Source organism: Molossus molossus, unplaced genomic scaffold, assembly GCF_014108415.1.
Source record: "Molossus molossus isolate mMolMol1 unplaced genomic scaffold, mMolMol1.p scaffold_m16_p_1, whole genome shotgun sequence".
In the NCBI taxonomy this organism is placed as follows: domain Eukaryota; kingdom Metazoa; phylum Chordata; class Mammalia; order Chiroptera; family Molossidae; genus Molossus; species Molossus molossus.
Genome location: NW_023425344.1, coordinates 90266454 through 90292355, shown reverse-complemented (window position 1 = coordinate 90292355; position 25902 = coordinate 90266454). Strand labels below are relative to the sequence as shown.

At 44.1% G+C, this 25902-nt stretch overlaps 2 protein-coding genes across 3 annotated transcripts in view; one reads left to right on the top strand and one right to left on the bottom strand.

The window, feature by feature from the left end:
- The window catches only part of GTPBP4 (GTP binding protein 4), a 58465-nt gene that overhangs the window by 6929 nt on the left and 25634 nt on the right, over positions 1-25902 (bottom strand). Inside the window, exon 18 of one of the 2 annotated variants that reach the window (XM_036270059.1) lies at positions 24050-24125. The exons of the other annotated variant lie outside the window; for it this stretch is intronic. Within the exon in view, the coding sequence (XP_036125952.1) occupies positions 24088-24125 (38 nt within the window). The 3' untranslated portion in view covers positions 24050-24087. Of the gene's footprint in view, positions 1-24049; positions 24126-25902 lie in introns of those variants that run through there. 2 annotated transcript variants of the gene reach the window in all.
- LOC118635307 (isopentenyl-diphosphate Delta-isomerase 1-like) lies at positions 11362-15431 on the top strand. The gene is given in 6 exon segments (XM_036270066.1): positions 11362-11554; positions 12150-12242; positions 13291-13368; positions 13371-13420; positions 14870-14954; positions 14957-15431. Coding segments are annotated over 6 exon segments (693 nt in total). The 5' UTR covers positions 11362-11412; the 3' UTR covers positions 15202-15431.

Here is a 25902-nt window from a genome sequence, read left to right as displayed (position 1 = left end):
ATCAACAATGTAAAACTCAAATAAGTGTTGGAATATATATATAGTAACTAGGTTTCCCTTGAGCCTTTCAGTACACAGTGGATGCCAGGATTGTCTCATGTGGGCCTCGTCCACATGCCAGAGCTGACCTCCCAGCAAAGATTCTGGGAATAAAATGAAAACTGCATGAATGCTGAACTGACAGCAATGCCAGGTCTTTCTTTTTTAAAAAAATATTTTTCCTTTATTGATTTTAGAGAGGAAGGGAGAGGGAGAGAGAGATAGAAACATCAATAAGAGAGAACATCAATTGGCTGCCTCCTGCACGCCCCCCACTAGGGATCGGCCCCCCAAACTGACAGGGAATTAAACTGGCGACCTCTTGGTGCATAGGTCGACACTCATACACTGAGCCACACCGACGGGTGAGGTCTTTCTTTTTTTTAAATGTTTTTAGTGATTTTTTTATAGAGAGAGGAAGGGAGAGAGAAATAGAAACATGGATGTTATAGAGAAACATTGATCCACTACCTCCTGCACGCCCCCTACTGGGCATTGAAAAACAATGAGTGCAGTCCAGGCGGTGTGGCTTGGTTGGTCATCTTCCAGTGCACCAAAGGGTTGCTGGTTGGGCTTGATCTCTGGTAGGGGATACACACTGAGCTGCTTTCAACAACTGTTGTAAGACTTGCACATATAGTTGCTGATCTTTGGAAAGTCCAACCCCATGCTGTCTTACTGAAAATGCCTTCACTCTCACTAGGTATGCTGGCAGCTATCCCAAACCAGGCGCTGCTGACTCCAGATAACTGATCGTACTTTTACTTTTGATCCGGATCGCTAACTCCCTTTCTAATTCCCTTTCCCGTACCGTTACATTGCTGGTCACTTCAGGGTCACCACTTGCCAACTCTGGGCCTGCCTGGGGTCATCACAACACAATAAACTACAAGCAGACACGGTTTGGAGTGAGGGGGAGTATCACAAGGGAGCAAATGCTCCCAAACTCTGGGTGCAACCTGATTTATTTTCTTTTTTTTTTTTTTAATCCTCACCCGAGGACATTTTTCCTTTTTTTTTGTTCAGGTAGAGTGGGAGGGAGAGAGAGGAACAGAGAGAGAAAGAGAAACATCGATATGAAAGGGACACATCGAGTGATGACCAACCAGGGCCGGGGACAAACTGCAACCGAGGTACATGCCCTTAGTGGGAACCGAACCCGGGTCTCTCAGGACCGCAGGCCGACGCTCTAACCGCTGAGCCAAACCGGCCAGGGCTGATTTATTTTCTTAACAGTGTCCTTGGTTACACTGTGCTTTAGGTAATCATGTCCTTGAGATAAGGTCTCTGTCAATCCATTAGTCTTATTGTTCCAACTGCACATTCACTCCTTTGGGTGGTTTTCCAACCAGTTCTCTTCAGGCACACTTTGTCCTCAGCTGAGATTCTTTTTGTGTTGTTGCTTAATTCCTCACCTGAGGATATTTTTTTTTCTACTTATTATCAGCTAGAGTGGGAGGGAGGGAGAGAGACAGAGAGAAACATCAGTGTGATAGAGCCAGATCAACTGGTTGCCTCCCACATGACTCGACCAGGGCTGAAGACCGCAACCGAGGTACTTGCCCTTGATCAGAATTCAACCTGCAACTCATTGGTCTGCGGGCCAACACTCTAACCACTGAGCCAAACCAACCAGGGCTCAGCTGAGATTCTTAACAAACACATTCATTCCCTTAGGTGGTTTTCCAGCCCTTTGTTTTTTCTCACATACACTTTGTCGTTGGCTGGCCAGGCCCCAAAAATGCATACCTCAAGATTACATTTTGTTCATCTACCAAACCCCCAACCCTACAAGGGGGCATACAGGAGGTAGCCTATGTGTGTTTAGCTCACATTGATATTTTTCTCTCTTTATTCCTCTCCCTTCCATGCTCTATGTAAAAATCAATTAAAAATCTTTAAAAAGAATCTTGGTCTTTCGTATTCTGATTATGATGCCTTTTCTTGGTGATTTTCAAAGTTCATAAGATTGTAACTCATGATTTGTACAGTAGCTCTAAAGCAAGCCAGATTAGTTCAGTTGGTTAGAGAATCATCCCAAAATGGCAAGGTTGCAAGTTCGATCTCTGGTCAGAACACATACAAGAAGCGACCAATGAATATTTAAATAAGTGGAACAACTAGTCAGTGTTTCTCTCTCAAATCAATTTTTAAAAATTAAAAAATAAAATAAAAATAAATAATAAAAGGGGTCAAATATCTGGTAACAGTAGATGTGTCTTTGTGGTACATGCCAAACTAATATACAGATACAGAATTGTACACTTAAAACCTATATACTTTTATTAATCAATGTCACCCCAATAAATTCAATACAAATTTTAAAAACAAAAAAAAGAAAAAACATCACAGTCCCAGAATAGCAGCACTGGTGTAAAACCCCATGAGAAACAAACCCAGATTTAATACCTGGTTTAATTGCAATTTCAGCATTATCAGAAACAAAATTTTAACCAACCAGTATGTAATTTCTTGGTCCAGCATCAGTAATCTGTCACATGGACGCTCTCCAAGCCCCAGTGAAAGAAGAGGTAATCTACATAACAAAAACCCACCCTTTCTCTTCCCCTAAAGAAGCCCTGCCCCCTCCAAACAATCCTTCATTTTCTTTCCCTAATAGCTCCCTTGCCCCACTCTTCTTCCTATAAAATCCTTCCATTTTGTACAACTCTTGTTAGATGCTAGATGAGATGCTACCAGGCTCATGAATTGTTTGATAAAGCCAAGTAGACCTGCTATCAGGGAAACTGGGGTATCCTTTTCCCCATTGAGTACTGAGGGCGGAGTCCTTACAATAGGTCCTAAAAGAGAATTTCCTGAGACTCACACAGGAGAATAAGTGACTTTTATTTTTGTTAAATTATATGCCTGGGTTTCAAAAGCCCCATTTCTTGTATTCCAGTTATAGAAGTGTAGCTGGGGTTTCTGTAGACCTAGAAGCAAAGCCAGTGTCCAGAGATTCTGTTCCATATTACAGCCAGGTCCAATTCAGCATCAGGCTAGTTGCAATCCATTAGTCCATTGTGTGTGGAGGTCCACATGGCTATGGGCCATGTGGGAGAGTGCAGGGGAGCCAAGAGAGTGCACTCCCTGCAACAAGAGTCCCAGGAGAGTCAAGGGAATGAATTTCTTAGGGGATTAAATATCCCAAATTTCTCACCTTGCAGTGGCCATGCCTATCCTAGCCAATGACCTGTTCCCAGGTATGAATGACAGTCAAGGACCTTTTTTACGCCATCCCGACTTTACTGGTCATCTGTTTATCTTCCCTTTGTTCCTTTCCTGTTATTAATAACTAGGTTAATTACAACAGTGTCAGATCTTAAAATTTTCCCAGTTGAATTTTGTGTTTTAACAAGTTCATGTGTTCATACAAGGGTTGTTCCAGGATGTTTGTTTTGTTTATGGCTCAGCCTTGAGCTGAGTTCAGCAACTTAATAGCAGGTATTAGAACTGAGGGACAAGATCTGCATAGCCCCAGGTTCCCTAAAATCCTTTGGACTCTAAGTGACTCTCTTAGCAATGCTTACTTCATTTTATTTTCTTCATTATCAGGCTAAACTTCATTTCAACTACATGTACTTTATATTTAAATAATGAAAGATAATTTCACATGAAGTCTGCATTACTAACATATAACCTTCAATGAATATATGGATAAGTAAATGACAGTCACTGTTATAATGAGCCAGTGAGATAACCAGAGACACACAGCCGAATTGTAAATGAAAGGAGCACTTTATTCACTGGCGGGCTGCAGAGGACATAGTCTCTCCAAATAAATAGCTCGTCTTGCTCGTCTGCTTTTAAAGACAGAGGCCACATTCCCTTTTGGCTCCCCCTCAGAGAACAATGGTGGTGTAAAAGGTTATTACATAAGCCAAGATAATCATTAGTCACTGGGCTCATGATTTTCAGTTCCTGATACTTAGAAACTGCAAGATACATCCCATTACATAGGTCAACCATAGCCTTAGGCAAAGTTCCTTTACTTCTAGGGGTAATCAACCTATTATTAGAAAAATACTGAGGAAGGGCCAATGCCAATAAAGATGGAGTAGCTTAGTTGCCTTAGCCAAGGGGCCTAGATAAGAATGGAGTCGCTTAGTCACCTTAGCCAAGGGACCCAGCTCAGGGCCCAGCTCATTCCCCACTGGTTTTCCTAACAAGTCAAATCGTTGACTCTCCTTCCTTAAGAAATAAGAGATCTAATCCTCTCCTGTTCTGCAGGACCATTTCAGCTAAGGGGTTTTCAAAGTGGCTGAGATCTGTATCTATTTGGAGGATGGGGTCCCTGAGATTCTGGTCATTCTTGATTAGGGCAATAGTGCCCACAGCTGTAGATAGTTGAGGTTGGTCAGCCTTTTAAAATTTATATGTGGATCCCTATTTTTTAGATAGCCTGTAACAGTAGATATGGTTTCACAACCCTAAGAGGGACAGAAATATTTATTAGCATTTAGGCAACTAGCAGTAATCTTGCCACCTCCTGAGTAAATATAAATTCATATCCCTTGTAATCCCCATTCTGCAGCAGATGTTCCACAGCCCCATGCTGGGGTACCTTCTAGTTGGGAGCCAACCCCTCCGTATATGGCCCAGACCTCAGGAATCCTTGTGACCCTGACAGTCCCCCTCAAGAAGTCACATAGATCAAGGTTGAAAACAGGTTTTTCTATTCCCTTTGTAGTGACATTTCTTAAGACCTCCCCCGATATTCCACTTCTAAGTTCCTATTTCCATTGGGGCCCAGGTCTATAAGGATTCCCCTGAACAGTCACGACTAGAGAGATTAAGGTCCCAATGAATGCAAGAGTCTTAACTTTAGGGGCTCCTATGTCTCTTCTGCTGTCCATGTTGCTTTTCTGCCTTCAGCCAAGAGTAGTATAACCAGGTTGAAATGCCGTTAACCTTTACTGCCGTTGGGGTGGTCAGATGACAGTGTATGGTCCCCTCCAAGTTAGAGTTAGTCCTTGGGTGGTGAACTTCTTTACAGACATGCATATCTGCTGTCAGTGTAGATGGTTATCAACTTTCCCTTGCCCCATCGGAGAGCCTGGATTAGAGGAACTAGTTGGGCTCTTTGAGCCAAAGGTCCCTATTCAAGGACTGTGACCAAATGACACAGTCCAGAGTTACTACTGCTGCCCCAGCATACCTGATTTCTTCCTGGACATAGCTGCTCCCATCCGTGAACAATACCTCATCTGATGATGGCAGTGGGACATCCTTGAGGGCTGTCTGCACTGTGTCAATTACCTCTAGGCAGTCCTGTAGAGGTTTCTTCAGGTCATCTTCTGGAGGCAGGCTGGCAGGATTGATGGCCAATATGTTGTGAAACTTGAGGCAGGGCTGACCCAGGAGGAGCGATTGGAGCTGGGTGACTCAAGTGTTTGACATCCAGCGTTCCAGAGCACTCCAGAGGAGGGCTTCAACCCCATGTGGTGCTATTAAAGCTAACTCCTGCCCTAGAGTTAACTTGTCTGCCTCCTTTACTAGGAGTGCAGTAGCAGCTACTGCTCTTAGGAAGGTCGGCCATCCAGTTGCTACCGGGTCTAGTCTTTTGGGTAAGTAAGCTACCGGCCTTTTCCAGGGTTCCAAATTTGGGGTGAGGATGCCCTTTGCTATGCCTCTGGCCTCGCTTATATACAAATGGAAGGGTTTTGTGACATCTGGTAGGGCAAAAGCAGATGCTGAAATTAAGGCCCTCTTTAAAGTCTTGAAGGCTTTCTGTTCTGTCTCAGTCCAAGTCAAAAGTAATGCTTCTTCTCCAATAAATGATACTGTAGCTTGTAACTTTCAGAGATCATGTCCCAACAGAGAATAGAAGCATTCAGGCATAACTAAGAAGGAGTGTGTAATGGTGCCCTTTCAAAGATTTACAGTTCTTAGTTGTCCAAGGATAGAGGACAGTCTGACCTGTCGCTCCTTGAACTGAGGTCTTCTTAGTTGTTAGTGGACCCAGAGGCTCAGGTAGGACTGAATGTGTAGCCCCTGTATCTATTAAGAAATTAACTGGCTTGCCCCCTACCTGTGCAATGATCCTGGGCTCCTGGGGGCTGAATTGAAAGGAGCCCTGGTCCCATTATTTTTCTAAGTTAAGGACGCCTGGGTGTATGTATTTCCTTCGTCTTTCCTATCTGACCAATTTGGGCACTCTCGTTTCCAATGTCCTTTTTTGCAGTAGGTGCATCGGTTCTTCCATAGTTGGGCCCTAGGCCTGCTGTCCTGACTCTTCCTCATGTTTCCCTTCCTAGGGTGATTCTTTTCCATGGGCCCTGTTTCCCTTAAGGCTTCTATCACTACCTTTGCTATTCTTTTATCTTGTTTATCCCCAGGGGTGTCCCTATTATTATATACCTTTTGAGCGATCTCAACCAATTTGGAGCAATTCATTCCTTCGAAACCTTTAGCTTTTGGAGCTTTTATCTAATATCTTGGGCTGACTGAGTAACAAAGGCCACATTTATAGGCTGGTGGTTTTCTGAAGTGTCCGGGTCTGTTGGGGTATATACCCAGTATACTTCACAAAGTCGCTCCAGAAAAGCAGCAGGAGATTCCTGCAGTCTCTGAATCACTTCTGACACCTTGGATAAATTAGTAGACTTTCTAGCAGCCGCTTTTAATCCCATTAATAAGATCCGGTGAGTAGTATTGGGATCCCATCTGGGAAACACGCCATCAATTCCATCCCCATTTTCTTCTAAGGATCCTTCCACCAGGGCCCAAATCCGCCTTTCTGGTCTCTGGTTTAATGTTATCCCTCTCTTCTGAAGTAAAGAGGGTGTGAAAGATAATTTCTAGGAGGCCGATGAGAGTCTGCAGCTTTTCGGAGAAGGGGGTATTCCAAGCTCTCTAGTTATAAAGATCACTTGTAGAGAATGGGCCATAAGACTATGAATGATCACCTCCCCCCCAAGATTCCCATCCGCCAGGGGAGCTTCCCTCAGAGGTAAGATGGCCTTCCCCGGAGAAGCCCCCCAACTCCCGCATGCCTGGTCACAGGGCGTCCCTCTCTGCCTCCCCAGAGTGGGAGGGAGGCTGGAGGTCCTGCAGCTGTGGCAGGCTCCTGGAGGCTGTATTGCTGGTGGCTACTGTGGGGCCACTCCCCCTGCTAGGTGCAGCAGCCCAAGGATTATAAGGAGGGGGATTTGACTCCTCTGAAAGGGGGCGGAAGGACGGGGGTCCCATCCTCAGGTTTCTCTGGGCCCCACTACCAGTATTTGTGCCCTGGTCTGGAGTGCACAGGTTCTTTACCCATGGAGGTGGATGTCTCACTAAATTAAGCTATTGATCAATATAGGGGAATGGTCAAGGTGTCCTGGATCCCCTGTGACCTGATTCCAAACTGCCTGCATTAACTCAGGGTTAAAGGATCCCGTGTCAGGCCGGCCCACCCCGAATGTGGGTCAATTTAATTCACAGAGGGTCCTTAACTTTCCTTTAGATATATTTTTTTTTTTATCCTCACTCGAGGACATTTTTCCATTTATTGTTCAGGTAGAGTGGGAGGAAGAGAGAGAGAGAGAAACATCGATGTGAAAGGAACACGACCAGGGCCGGAGACAAACTGCAACCGAGGTACATGCCCTTAGCGGGAACCGAACCCGGGTCTCTCAGGACCGCAGGCCGATGCTCTAACCGCTGAACCAAATCGGCCAGGGCTCCTTTAGATATTTTTGTGCTCTAATCAGAACCTTCTGTCCGATAGCCTGGGGACTGGCGCCAGGCAAAGTGCTCGACCATTGTCTTGCTTGCTCAGCCTTGTCTCCCACCCTGAACAGCCTGCCTCGAGCTTGTAGATTAACTCCCATCTTGCTCTTATCAATTCACATTCCAGAGGCTCCATGCATAGCCCCCGCAGGGCCAAACCCTAAGGGACAAATTCCTGCTGCAACGGGCAGATATAAAAAGCACAAACCCCAGCATCGGGCGCCGCTTCTAGGACTCGAGCCCCGGAGTCTGTGAACCCGCCCGGAGTGTACCCAATAAAGCCTGATCCCTGTTTATTCGGCTGATTGGCTCTCAGTCTCTTCTCTGTGTTATTCGGCGGCGCCCCCGATTCCTTATACCTTCCTCAAATCCTTCTCTAAAAAATGTTTCAATCTGCAACCCAATAAGGTCTTCTGGGCACTATGGCTGCTATCCATGATTAGACTAACCGTAACAAAGTTGAGGGAGACACAGTAGGGAGATGGACAAGGACAAAAACAAGGGAAGACACACAAGACAGAAATTTTCATTTCGTCCACCTGGCCACTCTCCTCACGGAGATTTAGGCATCTCTGGGCATGGGCAGGCCAGTATAACCCCCCAGCACAGGTCAGGTTCACAGGTGGGACACCAGAATGCCCCAAGAACCTGATACTGCCCTTACTTAGCCTTATGAGGTCGTCACAGAACCACAGGTATGGACTCACACAGGCTGCGTAACAAGTGTTGTGGAACATGGTTATTCACACACAAATACATTCACACACAATCACACTCCAAAAACTCCCTTGGGAGGTAATCAGTGTTGACCTCACTCAGACACAAAGTTGGGTGAATTAAAGGTAAGCTTTATTACCTACGCAGGGACTGCAGCCAGCCTACACAGAGAACTGCAGCCCGGAGCAGCAGAATTTCAGGCCTTTTATAATCAGGATTAAGCAAGCTTGTGACAGAGATGGATAGCAACAGTTAGCCAGGCGCAATACATATATTTTTAACAGTTACAGTTTTATGGGGCAAAAGGGAGCTTCAGTTTCTCCCTATCAGCCCATCTACAGAGCATGCATGACCCTCTGACCTTAGGGCCTTTTCTGTTTCTGTCCTCCCTTTTTCTGGAGAATGTTGCCCCTCAAATTCCCAGTGAAGGTCAAACTTTGGTTAACCTTTATGGGGCTAAAAGGCATTGTAACATTCCCCATTGTTTACCTTGCTGTCCCTGAGGCTGTCAATCAGGGCAGCTTAAGGACAAGTTGCTTTTCTTTACTGAATTCCAAGGATCGTGAGCTATAACAGAGAGGAGAGGCTGCGCTGGTCCGGCCCTCTCACTCTCACCCAGAAAGACCGGTCACCCAAAACTCAGCACTGGAGACTTTTTACCAGGTCTCCTTAAATCTTTTGGGGACGTCTTGGCATCTCCTGGCCGCTTGTGAAACCTAAGTTTATCGCGGTTAATCCGTTCCAGACTCTAGTGGTTGCACCTGGCACTGAAGGATTCCTGGGGTGCTTGAATACATAGGGCTACAGTCCAAATGTACAGTAATTTTAATTGTAATTGTAATACAGGGGTGTATAATTGACTCAGAAAACGAGCTTGTGCTATATCATTTGCACTGTCTCGATCAACTTTTGAATGAATATATTTTTAAAAGCCACCATAGAGTGACGCCACAAAAAGGGTCCACCGTACCTCCGGAGTGACCCTAATCTCATTTTCCGGCCTAGGAAGTGGGCGGAGCCAAGCTCAGCGAGCCGCGCCTCCGTGCGTTCAGTTTCAGGGCCAGGACCGCAGAGCGCAGGCGCGGCCCCACGCCTCAGCGCCATCTTCCCAGGCGTGCTCCGGCGCTCCGCCCAGACCGGCGCCCACCGTCTCCAAGGCAGCCCCCATCAGGAGGCTCCGGAGTGGAGGGGCACTAGAGACGCAGCCGAGGCCCCTGCGCCTTGGCGCACACGCGGCTCTGCGGCCTGAGGCACCGGGAGGAGTCCCCGCGCGAGCGGGGTGTGGCGCCATCGCGCGACCGTGACGTCAGGCTTTGGCAGCGCGCGATTGGCCGGCCGACATGTGGAGCGCTCGGGCGTGGGCGTGGGCTCGGGCGCGGGTAATTGGGCGCCTGGCGTCTGGGTTCTGGGCAGCGCCGCTGAGCCCGAGGGAGGCAGAGCGGCAGCCTACGGACTGTTGGCGCCTCAGGTTCAGTGCACCCCGGAGGGGAGAAGAGGGGCTCCTAGGGTCTCCAGGGGGAGAGACGGGGTAGGTTCTCGAGAGGGAGAGAGGGGGTGCTGGTCCCTAGGGGGGAAGGCGAGGAGTGGAGAGATGGGTGTTCCCGAGAGGAGACTGAGGGCTCACGGTGTTCCCGAGGGAGAGACCGGTCGTGGAGGTCCCCGAGGGGAGAGACGGGGTGGGTCCTCGAGGGGGACACATCGGGGGGCAGGTCCCGAGAGTCCCGGAGACTCAGCACAGCTCAGTGAGCTTCGGTCGGGAGGCACCAACTTCAGCCTGTGCACAAATACGGCCCCGCCGCCTGTTACATCGCGTGCAGAGTGGTTTTCAGGCTTAGTTGTTTACAGGAGGCAGGCGGGAGAAGAAAACATTGGTAGTTTGTGGAAATGGAGTGAAAGGCCAGTTTCACGGTCCACCAGCGGCGTTTCCGTGAACAGTTCACTCGCGGCCCGCAGCGGCGGTGGCACGGCCGGGAGGGGCGATGCTCGCCGCCACGGTGAACCGGCTGCACCAGCTGCACCAGCTGCACCAGCGGTGGGGGCACTTACTGTGCTGCCCTTGGAGAAGGGACGCAGCAGTCGCGGCCTTATTGGGAGCCCGGAGCCCCGGTTGAGATCAATGGGTTAAACCTTACTGGGGTATTGCTAAAAAGTATTGGGCACAGAGACTGGACCTTGAGAAATGGATTTGAACAGAGATCGATATGTGGCATAGAAGAGAATGACAACACATTTGTAATGTGTTGCCGTATAAGCCACATTAATGTATGTAATTTATAACATGGGTTATCATAGACAATACAGAAATGTTGACAAGTAGGATGAAAAGTGAGGTTGGGACTAGATCACAGATGGACAGACGCCTAAGGAAGAGAAGTGTGCAGAGGGAGAGGGCTGCCTGTCAAGTGCTGCACAGGGTCTCCCAGGACACGGTCTGGCAGTTCAGAATGGCTGTGATAGGACAGGTCATGGCCTGTGGGAGAAATGATGGCCAAGATGGGGCTGAATGATGGGGAATAAGAGCAGTGGGAATGCCAACAGCAGCAAGCACAGTTCTTAACCCTCTGAAGTGGCTTACTTGCTTACTGGGCTCATGGATTCAGAATTGATTTGTCACTGTTGTTTTTTTAATCCTCACCCTAGGACATTTTTGCATTCATCTTCAGATAGAGTGGGAGGGAGAGAGGGAGGAAGAGAGAGAGAGAATCGTCGAGTGGTTGCCACCCACACAACCCCAACCCTGGCCGGGGACAAACTGCAACTGAGGTATGTGCCCTTAGCAGGAACCAAATCCGGGACTCTGGTCCTTGGGCCAGTGCTCTAACCGCTGAGCAAAACCGGCCAGGGCTTGTCACTGTTTTTATGTGAGGATTTGAGAAATGTGATGTAATGGCCTTTATTTTTCTTTTCTCTTAGGATTCTAGGACCATCAGACATGTTATAACAATGCCTGAAATCAACACCGACAATCTTGATAAGCAACAGGTTCAGCTCCTGGCGGAGATGTGTATTCTTATTGATGAAAATGACAATAAAATTGGGGCTGAGACCAAAAAGAATTGTCACCTGAATGAAAACATTGAGAAAGGTACTGTTTTAAAATACTTTGTGAGAAATGACATGCCTACGCATTTTATGGTAGCTGAGAAAAGTATGTTGGTTAACAATGTGATGTTAATCATATTTTATCTCTGGTTCCAGTTAGTTGGGTGGTGCAGTGACAAAACCTGCATTGCTGCCCCATTTCATGTCTTTTACCCAGCTTCTTTGCGATTACTTTGGTTTGTAAAAAAGAGAATAGACTAACCCTAGAAGAGTAGCACTTGTCAAGCCTATAATGCTTTCTTTCTAGTGAATGGAGAAAGAGACAAGTGTCAGAAAAGGAAGCACATGCCTTCCCAGTTTTCTCAGGAGGAGGCTTACTAAGCCCAATATCCTTGGAGGGGAGATTGGCCATTAGCAGACTGGTTGACAGATCACCATTTCTTTCACTTGGTGGTCTACTTCTTTGCTGGTATGCCAGAGCTCTTCTCCATTGTAACCATGGGGAGACTCACGAAATACAAGACAATGGGAAAAAGCAGAAATACCAGCAAGTTACTAATACCCTGAATCCCAAGTATAGGATCAGGCACATAACTGGTGTTTTAAAACTACATTTATAGTATTGTTTTTGCTTTCAGGATTATTGCATCGAGCTTTTAGTGTCTTCTTATTCAATACTGAAAATAAGCTCCTGCTACAACAGAGATCAGATGCTAAAATTACCTTTCCAGGTTAGTGTGCGTGATGTACAGTATTTTGTTGAGAACGATATTTAATTTGACTTTGTCACTTGGAACTTTCTGGTTTGTCACTGTCAAAAAGGGAAATCCTGTGAATGACATAATTTCATATTCTACATAAAAGAAACGTATACAGTAAGTGCAACTTAATAAAATAGCAATAAAGGATAAAAACTGCTAGGTGTATATATGCATATATATATTTTTTAATCCATCTTACACATATTTTGATCTTTTTGGTTAAGAAATCATTAATAGCCCTGGCCGGTTTGGCTCAGTGGTTAGAGCGTCGGCCTGTGGTCCTGAGAGACCTGGGTTCAGTTCCCGCTAAGGGCGCGTACCTCGGTTGCAGTTTGTCCCCAGCCCTGGTCGGTTGTGCGGGTGGCAGCCACTCGATGTGTTCCTTTCACGTCGATGCTTTTCTCACTCTCTCCCTCCCACTCTACCTGAACAAAAAATGGAAAAATGTCCTTGGGTGAGGATTAAAAAAAAAAAGAAAGAAAGAAATCATTAATAAAGAACTTATCTACACATATCTGTTTCACAAAATGATGACTAATAGTTCATTATAACTGATTTAGAAATCAATCCTCAAGACTCATTTTGGGGGGGGGGAGGAGAAACATCTATTACAAAAATAAAAAAAAAAAAAGACTCATTTAATTTTTTTTATTACTTCTATTTTATTTAATTAATTAATTTATTTTTTATCCTCACCCGAGGACATTTTTCCATTTTTTGTTCAGATAGAGTGGGAGGGAGAGAGAGGAAGACCGAGAGAGAAAACATCATTGTGAAACGGATACATTGAGTGGTTGCCACCCACATGACCCAACCAGGGCCGGGGACAAACTGCAACTGAGGTATGTGCCCTTAGCGGGAACCGAACCTGGGTCTCTCTGGACCACAGGCCAATGCTCTAACCGCTGAGCCAAACCAGCCAGGGCTAATTTTTTTATTACTTTTAAAACTTTGGGTTTTCTTGATCTAGACCTACTTTGAACAAAAGTTAATCTACATCTGTATTAACATGTTCCAGGTTGTTTTACCAATACTTGTTGTAGCCATCCTTTAAGTAACCCAGGAGAGCATGAAGAAAATGATGCAATTGGAGTAAGGCAGCAGCACAGAGGCGTTTAAAGGCTGAATTGGGAATTCCCATGGAACAGGTAAACAGGTTGACTGTACAGCCAACCCATACAAGGTGAAATCTAAACATATTAAAACATTTCTCATTAAAATTTTAAACTCAAGTGTAGGTTTCTGCTTTGTAACCTCTTGAGTTATTGGCCCCCAAAAACCACCTTCAATAAAGAATATTTAAATTTTTATTTCTTAATATTACTTGTCAGAATATACCTCAGTATAGAAACAGATTGATCTGTTAACCAGTATAAAAGTTGACTTTTTATAATTGATCATAGCAAAGATTAATATTGTGGAAATCCTTAGGAATATCAACCACAACTCTGGGTGAACTGAAATCATCCCATGCCCCCCCCCCCCCAGTATTGTTTCCTTTAGGTAAGACTTGAATAAACAAAGTACTTCTCATCTAGTTAAATGGTAAATATTTTTTCCCAAAAAGTAATATTAAGATGTGAAGGAGCCCTGGCCAGTTTGGCTCAGCGGTTAGAGCATCGGCCTGCGGTCCCCAGAGACCCGGGTTCGGTTCCCGCTAAGGGCGCGTACCTCGGTTGCAGTTTGTCCCCAGCCCTGGTTGGTTGTGTGGGTGGCAGCCACTCGATGTGTCCCTTTCACGTCGATGTTTCTCTCTCTCTCTCTGTTCCTCTTTCTCTCTCTATTCCTCTCTCCCTCCCACTCTATCTGAACAAAAAAATGTCCTCGGGTGAGGATTAAAAAAAAAAAAAAAAAAGATGTGAAGGAGAATATCACTATTCCAGTTTGAGTGACTGTTTTGTTGGTAATCCTCACCTGAGGATATTTTCCTATTTATCTTCAGATAGAGGGAGAAGGGAGAGGGAGAGAGAAACATCGATGTGAGAGACATATCATTGGTTGCCTCCTGCAAGACCCCGACAAGGGCTGGGGATCAATTCTGGAACCCAGGTACATGTCCTTGACTGGGAATCAAAACCTGAGACCCTTCGGTCTGTAGGCCAACACTCTAATCACTGAGCCAGACTGGCCAGGGCTGAGTGACTTTTTTTTTTTAAATCCCCACCTGCGGATATTTTTTTCATTTACTTTCAGACAGAGTTGTAGAGAGAAACATTGACGTGAGAGAGACACACCGATTGGTTGCCTCCTGCAGGACCCCAACCGGAGCTGGGGACCAAACCACAACCGAGGTATGTGCCCTTGACCAGAATCAAACCTGCGACTCTGGTCCTTGGGCTGACATTGTAACCGCTGAACCAAGCAGGCCAGGGCTGACTTTTTTTTAATGTAAAATTCAATAAATCAACTTGTAATTTTGGTCCTATGGAAAAAATTTAGATGCTTGAAACTATGTCGTAATATTTCCATATATCATTAGTAGAAAATTAATATTCTAAAAGTCCTAACTAAAACTCTACTGTTCAAGATAGTACTAAAATGTGGTTGGTTAGATTACTTGTTTTGTTGATGTTGTTACTGCTTCACTTTCATCCTAGGTTCCTCCAGAAGACATAAATTATCTGACCCGAATTCACTACAAGGCTCAGTCTGATAGTATCTGGGGAGAACATGAAATTGATTACATTTGTTTGTGAGAAAGAACGTGACTTTGAATCCAGACCCCAATGAGATTAAAAGCTATGAATACGTGTCAAAGGAAGAGGTGGGAGAAATGCTGAAAAAGGCAGCCAGTGGTGAAATTAAGATAACTCCATGGTTTCAAAGTATTGCAGAGGCTTTTCTCTTTAAATGGTGGGATAACTTAAATAATTTGAATCATTTGTTGACCATGAGAAAATACACAGAATGTGAACGTGGAGATGAATAATTAGTAAAGTACTAAAAAATTTTTCTACTTAGTAAAACTTAAAATGACTTTTTAAAAATTTGGTTTCCCATTTAACTCTTATTGGATACATTAATACTTTACAACCAGAATTTGTGTGGAAAAGACAGCTGACTTATTTGTATCACACACCCCACATATATGCACTGCTATTTGTAAAGGACATTTATGAGAGATTATTATTTTGTTGTTAATCCTCACCCGAGGGTATTTTTCCAGATAGAGTATTTTTAAAAAGAGAGAGTAAATAAACTAAACTAAACCTGTCTGAACACACACACGGTCCTGACAAATGGGACAAATATGTGAAGCTCGTCAGTTTCAATGTGTTGAGACAAACATTTTCAGAACACCTGAGAGCACTTTATTTGCCAGGTGCTTTTCATATCATTAAATTTTTATTGTCCAGAAAAATGTACAATAGGTCCAGCAGCTGGAGCATCAGCCTGCAGACCAGAGAGTCCTGGGTTTGGTTCCTGCTAGGGGCACGTACAAAAAAAAAAAAAGATCTCCCAGAAAAATGTACAACAGAAATTGTTTGCTTAGCTACTTCAGAACAGCTCAAATTAACCTTCCATCATAAGATATTAAACTAGGAGGAGCATGTCCAAGGTAATTAAATGATGTATGTCCTGACTTCTATCAAAGTCTGTATTCTCAGAATTACAGGGGACAGACAGACAGGCTATTTGTAAAATGGAAATTGTGTCATACTCTACCACAAGGGGGTCTTACCACTGGTTCTGTTGACATTTGGGTTGGATAATTCTTTGTTGTGGGGTTCATCCTGTGCATTAAAGGATATTTAGCAGCATTCCTGGGTTCTACCCACTAAATGTCATTGGTACCCATCCCCCCATCACAGTCACTGACTACAGATGCCAAATGTGAGCTGGAGGGCAAAGGTGCTCCCATTGAGAACCACTGTTCTACAAAGTCATGCTATGTAGGAAAAGTGGGGGGAACCAGGGCATTAAGCAGAATGGTTAATACCCATGTTAAATGGCATTGCGGTTTGGGATATGTATGTATTAACAGTTAAACTGTATCTTCATGCATTTTTAAAACTCTTGCATAGATTTCTCAAATTTGAAATCTCAAGACAGCTTTATTCTTGATTGCTATGTAATAATGAAAAAGAAAAATTTGTTTCTTACAAGCTAAATGTTTTATAAATTCAATAGAATAATCCATTTCTTGTTAACACCAAAATTAATTAATAATTTCAGGGAAGATGGTCGTAAGTATTTTACTGAAAAATAAAAACAATGAAAAAACTATAATACTCGTCTAGTTGAAATTTTAATATAAGTTAACTTGCGTATGGTAGCTTAAACATAATGCCATATAGCTTCAAAGTACAGTCATAACATTATTTCTAGTTTTCTTTTCCAGGAAGTTTTAGACTGAAAGTCACATGTGACTTGTTACTCAGCTACAATGGCTAGTGGCCGCTATACTAGACAGTGGAGCCTTAGACCAGCACTTGGCACTTTGTAAGTGCTCAGCAAGTGTTACATATTCCACTGTTACCACACTAGAATGCTCCTTTTCTTTGACCTGATGAACTCCTTACAACTCACTCATTCAGTTGAGACTAAAAAGAATTCCTGAAAGGGCCTGAGGTGGTTCAATTCATTCTGTCCCCAAATCTTTTTTACCCAGAGAAAAAGCAAAAAAAGATTGTGGGTGGAAGGGGGCCATGTTATTCTCTTATTTGGTCCTAGCAGAAGGGTCAGGCAGAGATGAAATGACATTCGGGTAGTTGTCCAAGTAGGTCTTTCTCAGGTGGAAACTGTCCTTCCATCTTCTCCCTGGGGAACACTTAACCTGATGGTTCATTCCTCAGATGGGTCTACCCTCTCCAGGGTTGAGGGCCCATCTTCCTGTGAGTTTGTGGATGGCCACACCCACATTTGGGTAACCCAGATCTCTTCTGACAGCGTAGGTATTCTGCTATACCTTTCTCACCTAATTGGATGCTTTTTGAGTCCTAAACCTGTACCCACATTTTAGAGTGAACTTGAGTGTACATTTGTACAAACTTAAGAATCCTGACAATTTTTCACAATTTATCATCTACATTCTTTAGGCTCACAGATTTAAGTCTCCATTGGAATTCCATTTCATATTCAAGACGATTCTGCTTGTGTGTATAAGTAGATCTCCCACACTTCGGTTCCAAACCAAGTCCTGACAGGTGCCCCTCCCCTACTTGGCCTCAGTTTCCCTTTTCCCATTGCTAAACACTTTGGAGTCTCCCCTTCCCTCTCACACTGTATATCCAATTAGTCCTTGGAATAAGCCCCTTCCCCGCTACTCTGAGTCCAGGCCATCCTTGCATTGCTCCAAGTGGGTGGCACGGCCACACTCACCTCAACATCTGCTCTCAATCAGGCAGCTAGTGGTCGTGTATCGTTTCACCCCTCTGCTCAGAATGCATAGCAGCCTCCAGACCCCAGGACATGTCTACCCCACTGATCTCAACCCTTCATTGCTTGCTCTGCACAGCCACCCTGGGAACACCAAGCTTGCTCCCCTCTAGGTCTTCTGTTGCTTCTTCCTATAAAACTAGGGGAAAAAAAAATTCTTTTAAAATCCTCGCCCAAGGATATTCTCCCATTTAGCTTTAGAGTGGGAGGGAGGGAGGGAAACATTGATGCAAGAGGGACACATTGACCGGTCGCCTCCTGCACAAACCTGACCATGGCTGGGGACGAACCACAACTGAGGCACGTACCCCTGATCAGAATCAAACCCATGACGCATCAGTCTGCATGCTGACGCTCTAACCACTGAACCAAACCTGTCAGGGCTCTATAGGAAAACTTTAAAAACAAATTAATTTCTTAATTCGGGGGGGAGGGGCAAAAAGTAGAAGAAACATCTATCAGCTGCCTTCTGCATTCCCCCTACCAGGGATCAAGCTCAAAACCAGGGCATGTGCCCTCACTGGGAATGGAACTGCAACCTCCTGGCAACTGAGCCACACAGGCTGGGCAAGAGAAGGTTTTTTCTTCTTACATTTGTTTATTTAAGAATCAGTAGAGATTCATGAATACTTTTTAAAAGTTGTTACAATTCATTTATATCATTCCTTTTGATGGTGCTCCAACTGTACCAGATGGGCCTGAGGGAGCCTATTTAAAGCCACTCCTGTATTCTTTGATCTTTTTCCATCAGTTTTAGGTCACACCTTTCATTCCCAACACAATCAGATGTTCTTGGTCCATGTATACTTTCCATGCCCAAGTCCTGAAATCAGCCACTTTTTCAAGACAAAGAGCAGGAATTTGCTTACACACACTAATTTGAGGTAGAGTCCTTGCAGTTTACTCTCAGAAAAGGAGGGCCTCTGAAGTTGAGCATTTAAAAAAATTTTTTTTTTTTTTTTTTTTTTTTTTAATCCTCACCCGAGGATATTTTTTCCATTTTTTTTGTACAGATAGAGTGGGAGGGAGAGAGAGGAAGGGAGAGAGAGAGAGAAACATCGACATGAAGGGACACATCGAGTGGCTGCCACCCGCACGACCAACCAGGGCCGGGGACAAACTGCAACCGAAGTACGTGCCCTTAGCGGGAACCGAACCCGGGACTCTCTGGTCCACAGGCCGATGCTCCAACCACTGAGCCTAACTGGCCAGGGCTTCTTTATTGATTTTAGAGAGAGAAAGGGAGAGGCAGAGATAGAAACATTGATGAGAGAGGGCATTGATTGGTTGCCTCCTGCATGCCCCCCACTGGGGACTGGGCCCACAACCTGGGCACGTGCCCCGACTGGAATTGAACCAGCGACCTCTTGGTGCATGGGTTGATGCCCATCCCCTGAGCCATACTGGCCGGGCTGAAGTTGAGCATTTTTACCCCAAGACCTTCTTTCCCATATTTCCTTTCTTAAATTGAGATAAACTTTGTAATTATAAATATCATCAAAAACATAGTGATTAAAAACAAAAGACATCAGTGATAGAAGTATGTAACATTCAGGATTATTATAAGGACTTTTCCTCCAACTACTTTGGTGAGTCATAATTTACTGATTAGGGATGTTTTACACCCAGAACATCAGCTCAGATTTAACTGTAATCTGTTAGCTCTGGCTGGCGTTGCTCAGTGGTTAGAGCATAAGCCCAGGCACCGGAGTGTCACAGGTTTAATTCCCAGTCAAGGGCATATACCTGGCTTGCAGGTTCCATCCCAGTCCCAGTTGGGGCACATGCCGGAGGCAACCAGTCAATGTGTCTCTCATATTGATGTTTCTCTCTTTTTTCCTTTCTCCCTTCCTTCCACTCTCTCTAAAAGTCAATGGAAAAAATATCCTTGGGTGAGGATTAACAACAACAAAATATTGTTATATCTAGGAGTAATTTCATTTAATCTGGGAAATGATTTGCCTTAAAGGCCTCCCAGTACTGATGGGAGTTCAGCTACATGTAATTTGGGATGGAGAAATGTGAAATCTAGAAAGAGGATCATCTTTTTTTAAATTCTCACCCGAGGATATTTTTCCGTTTATCATCAGAGTAGGAGGGAGAGAGAGAGAGAGAGAGAAACATCAATCGGTTGCCTTCCATATGCACCCCAACGGGAAACTGAACCCACAACCTGCGTTATATGCCCTGACTGGAAATCAAACCTGCCACCTTTTGGTGTTTGGGACAACGCTCCAATTAGCCGAGCCACACTGGCCAGGGCAATACAGAATTTTATTTTAAACTATAGTCACTATTGCTATACATTACATCCCCATCTTACATGGGCATTTTGTACCTTTTGACTTCTGTCACCCATCTCGCTCACTCTCCACTCCACCTCTGGCGACCACCAATCTGTTCTCTGTATCTGAGTTTGTTCTGCCTTTTTTTTGGTATGTGCCCCTAGTGGGAACCGAACCCGGGACTCTCTGGTCTGCAGGCCGACGCTCCAACCGCTGAACCAAACCGGCCAGGGCTGTTTGTTTTTTTAGATTCCATCTATAAGTGAAATCATATATTGTCTTCCTCTGGATTATTTTACTTAGCATAGGGACCTCAAGGGCCATCTATGTTATTGTAAAGAGCACGATTTCCTCTTTGTCTGAATAAATTCAGTTTTAGATATACAACATTTTCTATGTACTGTGAATGGACACAGGTTGTTTTCATGTCTTGACTACTGTGAATGCTGTAATAAACATGGGAGTGCAGATAACTTTTTGAAAACCTGCTTCGATTTCTTTTAGATATATCCCAAGAAGTAGGATTGGTGGATCATGATAATTCCATTAAAAAAATTTTTTTTTACAAACCTCCATACTGTTTTCTATAGTGGCTGTACCATTTTACATGCCTATCAACAGTGCACAAGGATTCAAATCTCTCCATATCCTCACAAGCACTTGTTTTCTGTTCTTTTGATAGTGGCCTTTTTTTTTTTTTTTTAATTTTTGTTTATTGATTTTAGAGAGAGAGGAAGGGAGAAGGAAAGAGATAGAAACATCAATGAGAGAGAATATTGATTGGCTGCCTCCTGCATACCTCCCACTGGGGATTGATTGGGCCCACAACCTGGGCATGTGCCCTGACCAGGAATCAAACCGACGACCTCTTGGTGCATGGGTCGATGCTCAACTACTGAACCACACGGGCCAGGTGATAGTGGCCATCTTAATGGGAGTAAGCTCATTGTGGTTTTGATTTTCATTTCTTATAATTAGTGATGATCAGCATCTTTTCATACATGTGGTCATTTGTTTATCTTCTTTGGAGACTTGTCTATTCAAGCCTTGTACCCATTTAAAAATAGATATTATTGTAGTTGAGCTGTAGGAGTTCCTTTTAAATTCTGAATATTAATCTCATGTTTCAAATATTTTCTCCCATTCTGTAAGCTGTCTTTTCACCCTGTTATTTCCTTTGATGTGTAGAAATTTTTTTGATCTAGTCCCATTTATCTCCTTCTGCTTTTGTTGTTGTCTTTTCACCTCCAGAACTTTTGTGGTACCTTTGTTTTCTATCCCTTTATTGATATTTCTATTCACACTGTTTTTGCCGCGTCCATATCTTCCTTTAGCTCTTTGAGCATCTTTAAGACAGTTGTTTTGCATGGTATTTGCAGAAAAACAGACACATAGACCAATGGAACAGAATTGAAAGCCCAGAAATAAACACATGTACACAGGCAAATAATTTCTAACAAATGAGCCAAGAATCATACAATGGAGAAAAGAAAGCCTCTTCAATAAATGGTGCTGGGAAAATTGGAAAGCCACATGTAAAAGCATGAAACTAGATTACAGATTTGTCTCCTTGTAAAAAAAAGAACTCATAACAAATCAGACCTGAGACAATAAATCACATAGAAGAAAACACTGGATTTTGGCCTTAAATAAGATTTTATGAATTTGATCTTAAAGGCAAGGGAAGTAGAGGCAAAAATAAGTAAATGGGACTATATCAAACTAAAATGCTTATGCACAGCAAAAGAAACTGCCAACAAAACAAAAAAGCAACCAACCAAAGAGGAGGAGATATCTGCAAACACCACTTCCAATAAGAGATTATTATCCAAAATACATAAAGAATTCATACAACTAAATAAAAAAAAATCCAAATAAAAGAAAGCAGAAAACCCAAACACTTATTACCCCAAGAAAACATACAAATGGCCAACAGATGTATGAAAAGATGCTCAAGTTCACTAGCTATTATGAAATGCAAATCAAAACTGAGATTAACACCTCACACCTGTTAGAAGGTTATTATCAACAAGCCAAGTAATAAGAAGTGTTGGAGAAGTTGTGGAGAAAAAGAAACCCTCATTCACTGCTGGTGGAAGTGTAAACTGGTACAGCCACTATGGAAAACAGTATGAAAGTTCCTCAAAAAATCAAGAAAACATTTATTTGAAAAGATATATGCACCCCTATGTTCACTGCAGCATTACTCATGGTGGCCCAGACATGCAAACAAAAGTGTGCTTCAATACGCTATTGGATGTAGATGTCGTACATATATACGATGAAATACCACTTGGCCAGAAGATTCCATCAGCCATTTGCGACAATATGGATGAATCTTGAGAATATCACGCTAAGCAAAATAAGTCAGACAGAAAAAGTCAAGAACCATATGATTTTACTCATATGTGGAATATAAAACTAAAAGCAACAAATGAACAAACAAGACAAATAAAAAAACCCAAAAGCTCAGACACAAAGAACAGTGTGATTACCAGAGAGGGAGGGAGTGGGAGAAAGGTATTAAAGGGAGTCAAATACATGGTAACAGAAGGTTTGATTTTGGGTGGTAAACAATGAAATATATAGGTGATGTATTAGAACTGTACACTTGAAACCTACATAATTCTTTTTTATCCTCACCTGAGGACATTTTTGCATTTATCTTCAGATAGAGCAGGAGGGAGAGAGGGAAGGAGAGAAACATCGATATGAGAGAGACACATCAAGTGGTTGCCACCCACACGACCCCAACCAGGGCCGGGGATAAACCGCAACTGAGGTACATGTCCCTAGTGGGAACCGAACCCGGGACTCTCTGGTCTGCGGGCTGACGTTCTAATCATTGAGCCAAACTGGCCAGGGTAAAACCTACATAATTTTATTAACCACTGTCACCCCAATACATTTAATTTAAAAAGACAGCTACTACAAATTTTTTTTTTCTTTTTATTGATTTTACAGAGAGAGAAAAGTAGGAGAGAAATAGAAACATCAATGAGAGAGAACATCGACTGGCCGCCTCCAGCATGCCCGGATCTCTTGGTGCATGGGTCAACGCTCAACCACTGAGCAACATGGGCCGGGCAAAAGACAGCTGTTTTAAACACTTTGTCTAGCAAGGAACTGTTTCTGTTTCAGCCATGCTTTCCTATTTATTTGTATGCTTTCTGTTTCTTGTTGAAAACTAGGCATCTGACTCATATAATGTGCTAATTCTATGTATCAGATTATCTCCTTTTACTTGGGTGGCTAAATTGTTTTGGGAGGGGGGTATTGTAGGGTATCTCTCTGCTAGCCTGAGATAAAAACTTAAGGTCTTGCCCTGGCCAGGTGGCAGCTGGTTAAAGCATTGTCCCATACACAAAAAGGTTTCTGGTCAGGGCACATGCAAGGCTTACAGGTTCAATCTCCGGTCGGGGCATGGGTGGGAAGCAACCAGTCAATATTTCTCTCTCACATCAATGTTTTTCTCTCTCTCTAAAATCAATAAACCTGTCCTTGGGTGAGGATTAAAAAAAAAATAAAAAAACCTTAGGTCTTCTCAGGTCTATTCTAAGAATGTGTCTTTCCCTGGCCAAGGGTGCTTTCTAAAGTCCCCTGAACACACAATTGGTCTTTAAAGTCTGAATACTTAAATGTCTAGCCCCATCAAAAAAAAATTAAAAAACAAAAAAACGCAAGGGGAAAAAAATGGCACTGAGCCTCCTGAATCCAACTGAGCGTATGGAAATTCCAAGAATAGGGATCCACCTTTGCTATAAGCAGCAATCAGCAATCAAAACACGGAATCCCAAATGTGTGGAGGACAAGGTCTTGGGCTATCCACTCCCACAAAGAGAAATAGGGCTGGGGGTGGGCGGTAAACACTAACCTGTAAAGGCCAAAACTTACCAAAATTAACTGGGATATACCGGCCAAGACTTTCCCTAAAAGAAGCAAGCTGTCAGACTCCAGAGTTCTAAACTAGTTTACTTCAGACAGTTGTGCCTGTGCCACAACTAGAACAAAGGCATTCCTGGTGCTTCTTACTCCACCATCTTCCCTGACATTACTAGAGTATGAGATTCTCTTAACATAATCTTCTCCAGCACAGGTATATGGAATAATATTGTCTTCACTTAACATCATCGACAGGTTCACACAGCATCTCAAAATGAAATGACATTATTCAAGGACCTGCAAAAGACTAGAAGATTGTCATGCACAGGTTTAATTAGAAATTAGACTTGCTAAATGGTAAGAATAGTACTGTTTTGTGGTCAAGAAGTCATGTTTTACACACTTAATGTTCTAACATGTTGATTTTCCTACATTGTACTGTTCGATGGTTTTGAGTTGACATGTGCCTCCCAATGATTTCCATTTATTTATTTATTTATTTATCCTCACCCGAGGACATTTTTCCATTTTTTTGTTGTTGTTCAGATAGAGTGGGAGGGAGAGAGAGGAACAGAGAGAGAGAAACATCGATGTGAAAGGAACACATCGAGTGGCTGCCACCCGCACAACCGACCAGGGCCAGGGACAAACTGCAACCGAGGTACGCGCCCTTAGCGGGATCCAAACCCGGGTCTCTCAGGACCGCAGGCCGATGCTCCAACCGCTGAACCAAACCGGCCAGGGCCCAATGATTTCCATTTAAAATAGTTAAAAACAGAGCAGTAGGAGGTGCTTCTGTGGTAGTGAAGGGGTGTCTATGTTTTCCTCAACACATGATTTTATCCAAAGACTACTGAAACAAGACATGCCAACATTTAATTGCTGTAGTGCCTGCTTTAGGCTCCATTTTCCTCCAAAAAAATGTATTTTTGCTTTTAAAAAAAGAGAAAGGGACTTCTGGTCAAGATGGCGGCGTAGGTAAACACGGTATCGCATCCTCCCACAACCACATCAAAGTTACAACTAAACTACAGAACAACCATCATTCAAAACTGCCTGACATCGAGCTGAATGGGAAGTCCTACAACTACGGAATTAAAGAAGCAGCTGCATGCAGACTGGTTATAGGGGCGGAGGCAGAGGGGCTGGTCCCACCCATGTGTGATGGATAAAAATCAGGAGGATACCTCAGCTGGGAAGGTCCTCCCTGAGAACTGAGGGGTCCCCATTCCACACCAGGCAACTTGCTCAGGGTTCCAGTGCAGGAAGAGAATCCCCATAACTTCTGGCTGGAAAAACCAGCGGGAACTGAGGCTCAAGGAGGTTGAGGCAGCTGGAGCCCTAGGCAGCAACTCTTAAAGGGCCCGTGCACGGACTTATTCGGACTTGCTTCCTTTAAGCTTGGAGGGGAGGTAGCTCTAGGGGCACCAGAGACATACAGGGAAGAACTGAGCTGTTTGGCATTGGAGCGAGGGCTGGACAGGGGGCTTTCTCCAGGACAAACATGCCGTCAGAGGCCTTTGTTCCTTTGGTGAGCCCTTCCCTGGGGCGGCAGACAGCCTCTATATCTGGGACTCCAACAACCTGGCTCATACTGGTTGCCCCGCCCCACCCAACTTTTAGGCCCACCCAAGCTGTTGCCAGTTGGTTAACCATAGGATTGGCCTGTCTTGGATCTTGCTTCAGGTTTTCCTAAATCCTTTCAAACAAGCAGCATCTGGTCTCAGATAGTCCCATACCTCTCATTAAGTAATACACAGAAACAAACACAGGGAGGCAGCCAAAATGAGGAGACAAAGAAACAGGTCCCAAATGAAAGAACAGAACAAAACCCCAGCAAAAGAACTAAGCGAAATGGAGATAAGCAACCTAACAGATGCTGAGTTCAAAATACTGCTTATGCCCTGGCCGGTTTGGCTCAGCGGTTAGAGCATCAACCTGCAGTCTCGAGAGACCCGGGTTCAGTTCCCGCTAAGGGCACGTACCTCGGTTGTAGTTTGTCCCCGGCCCAGGTCAGTCGTGCGGGTGGCAGCCACTCGATGTGTCCTTCACATCGATGTTTCTCTCTCTCCCTCTCTCTTCCT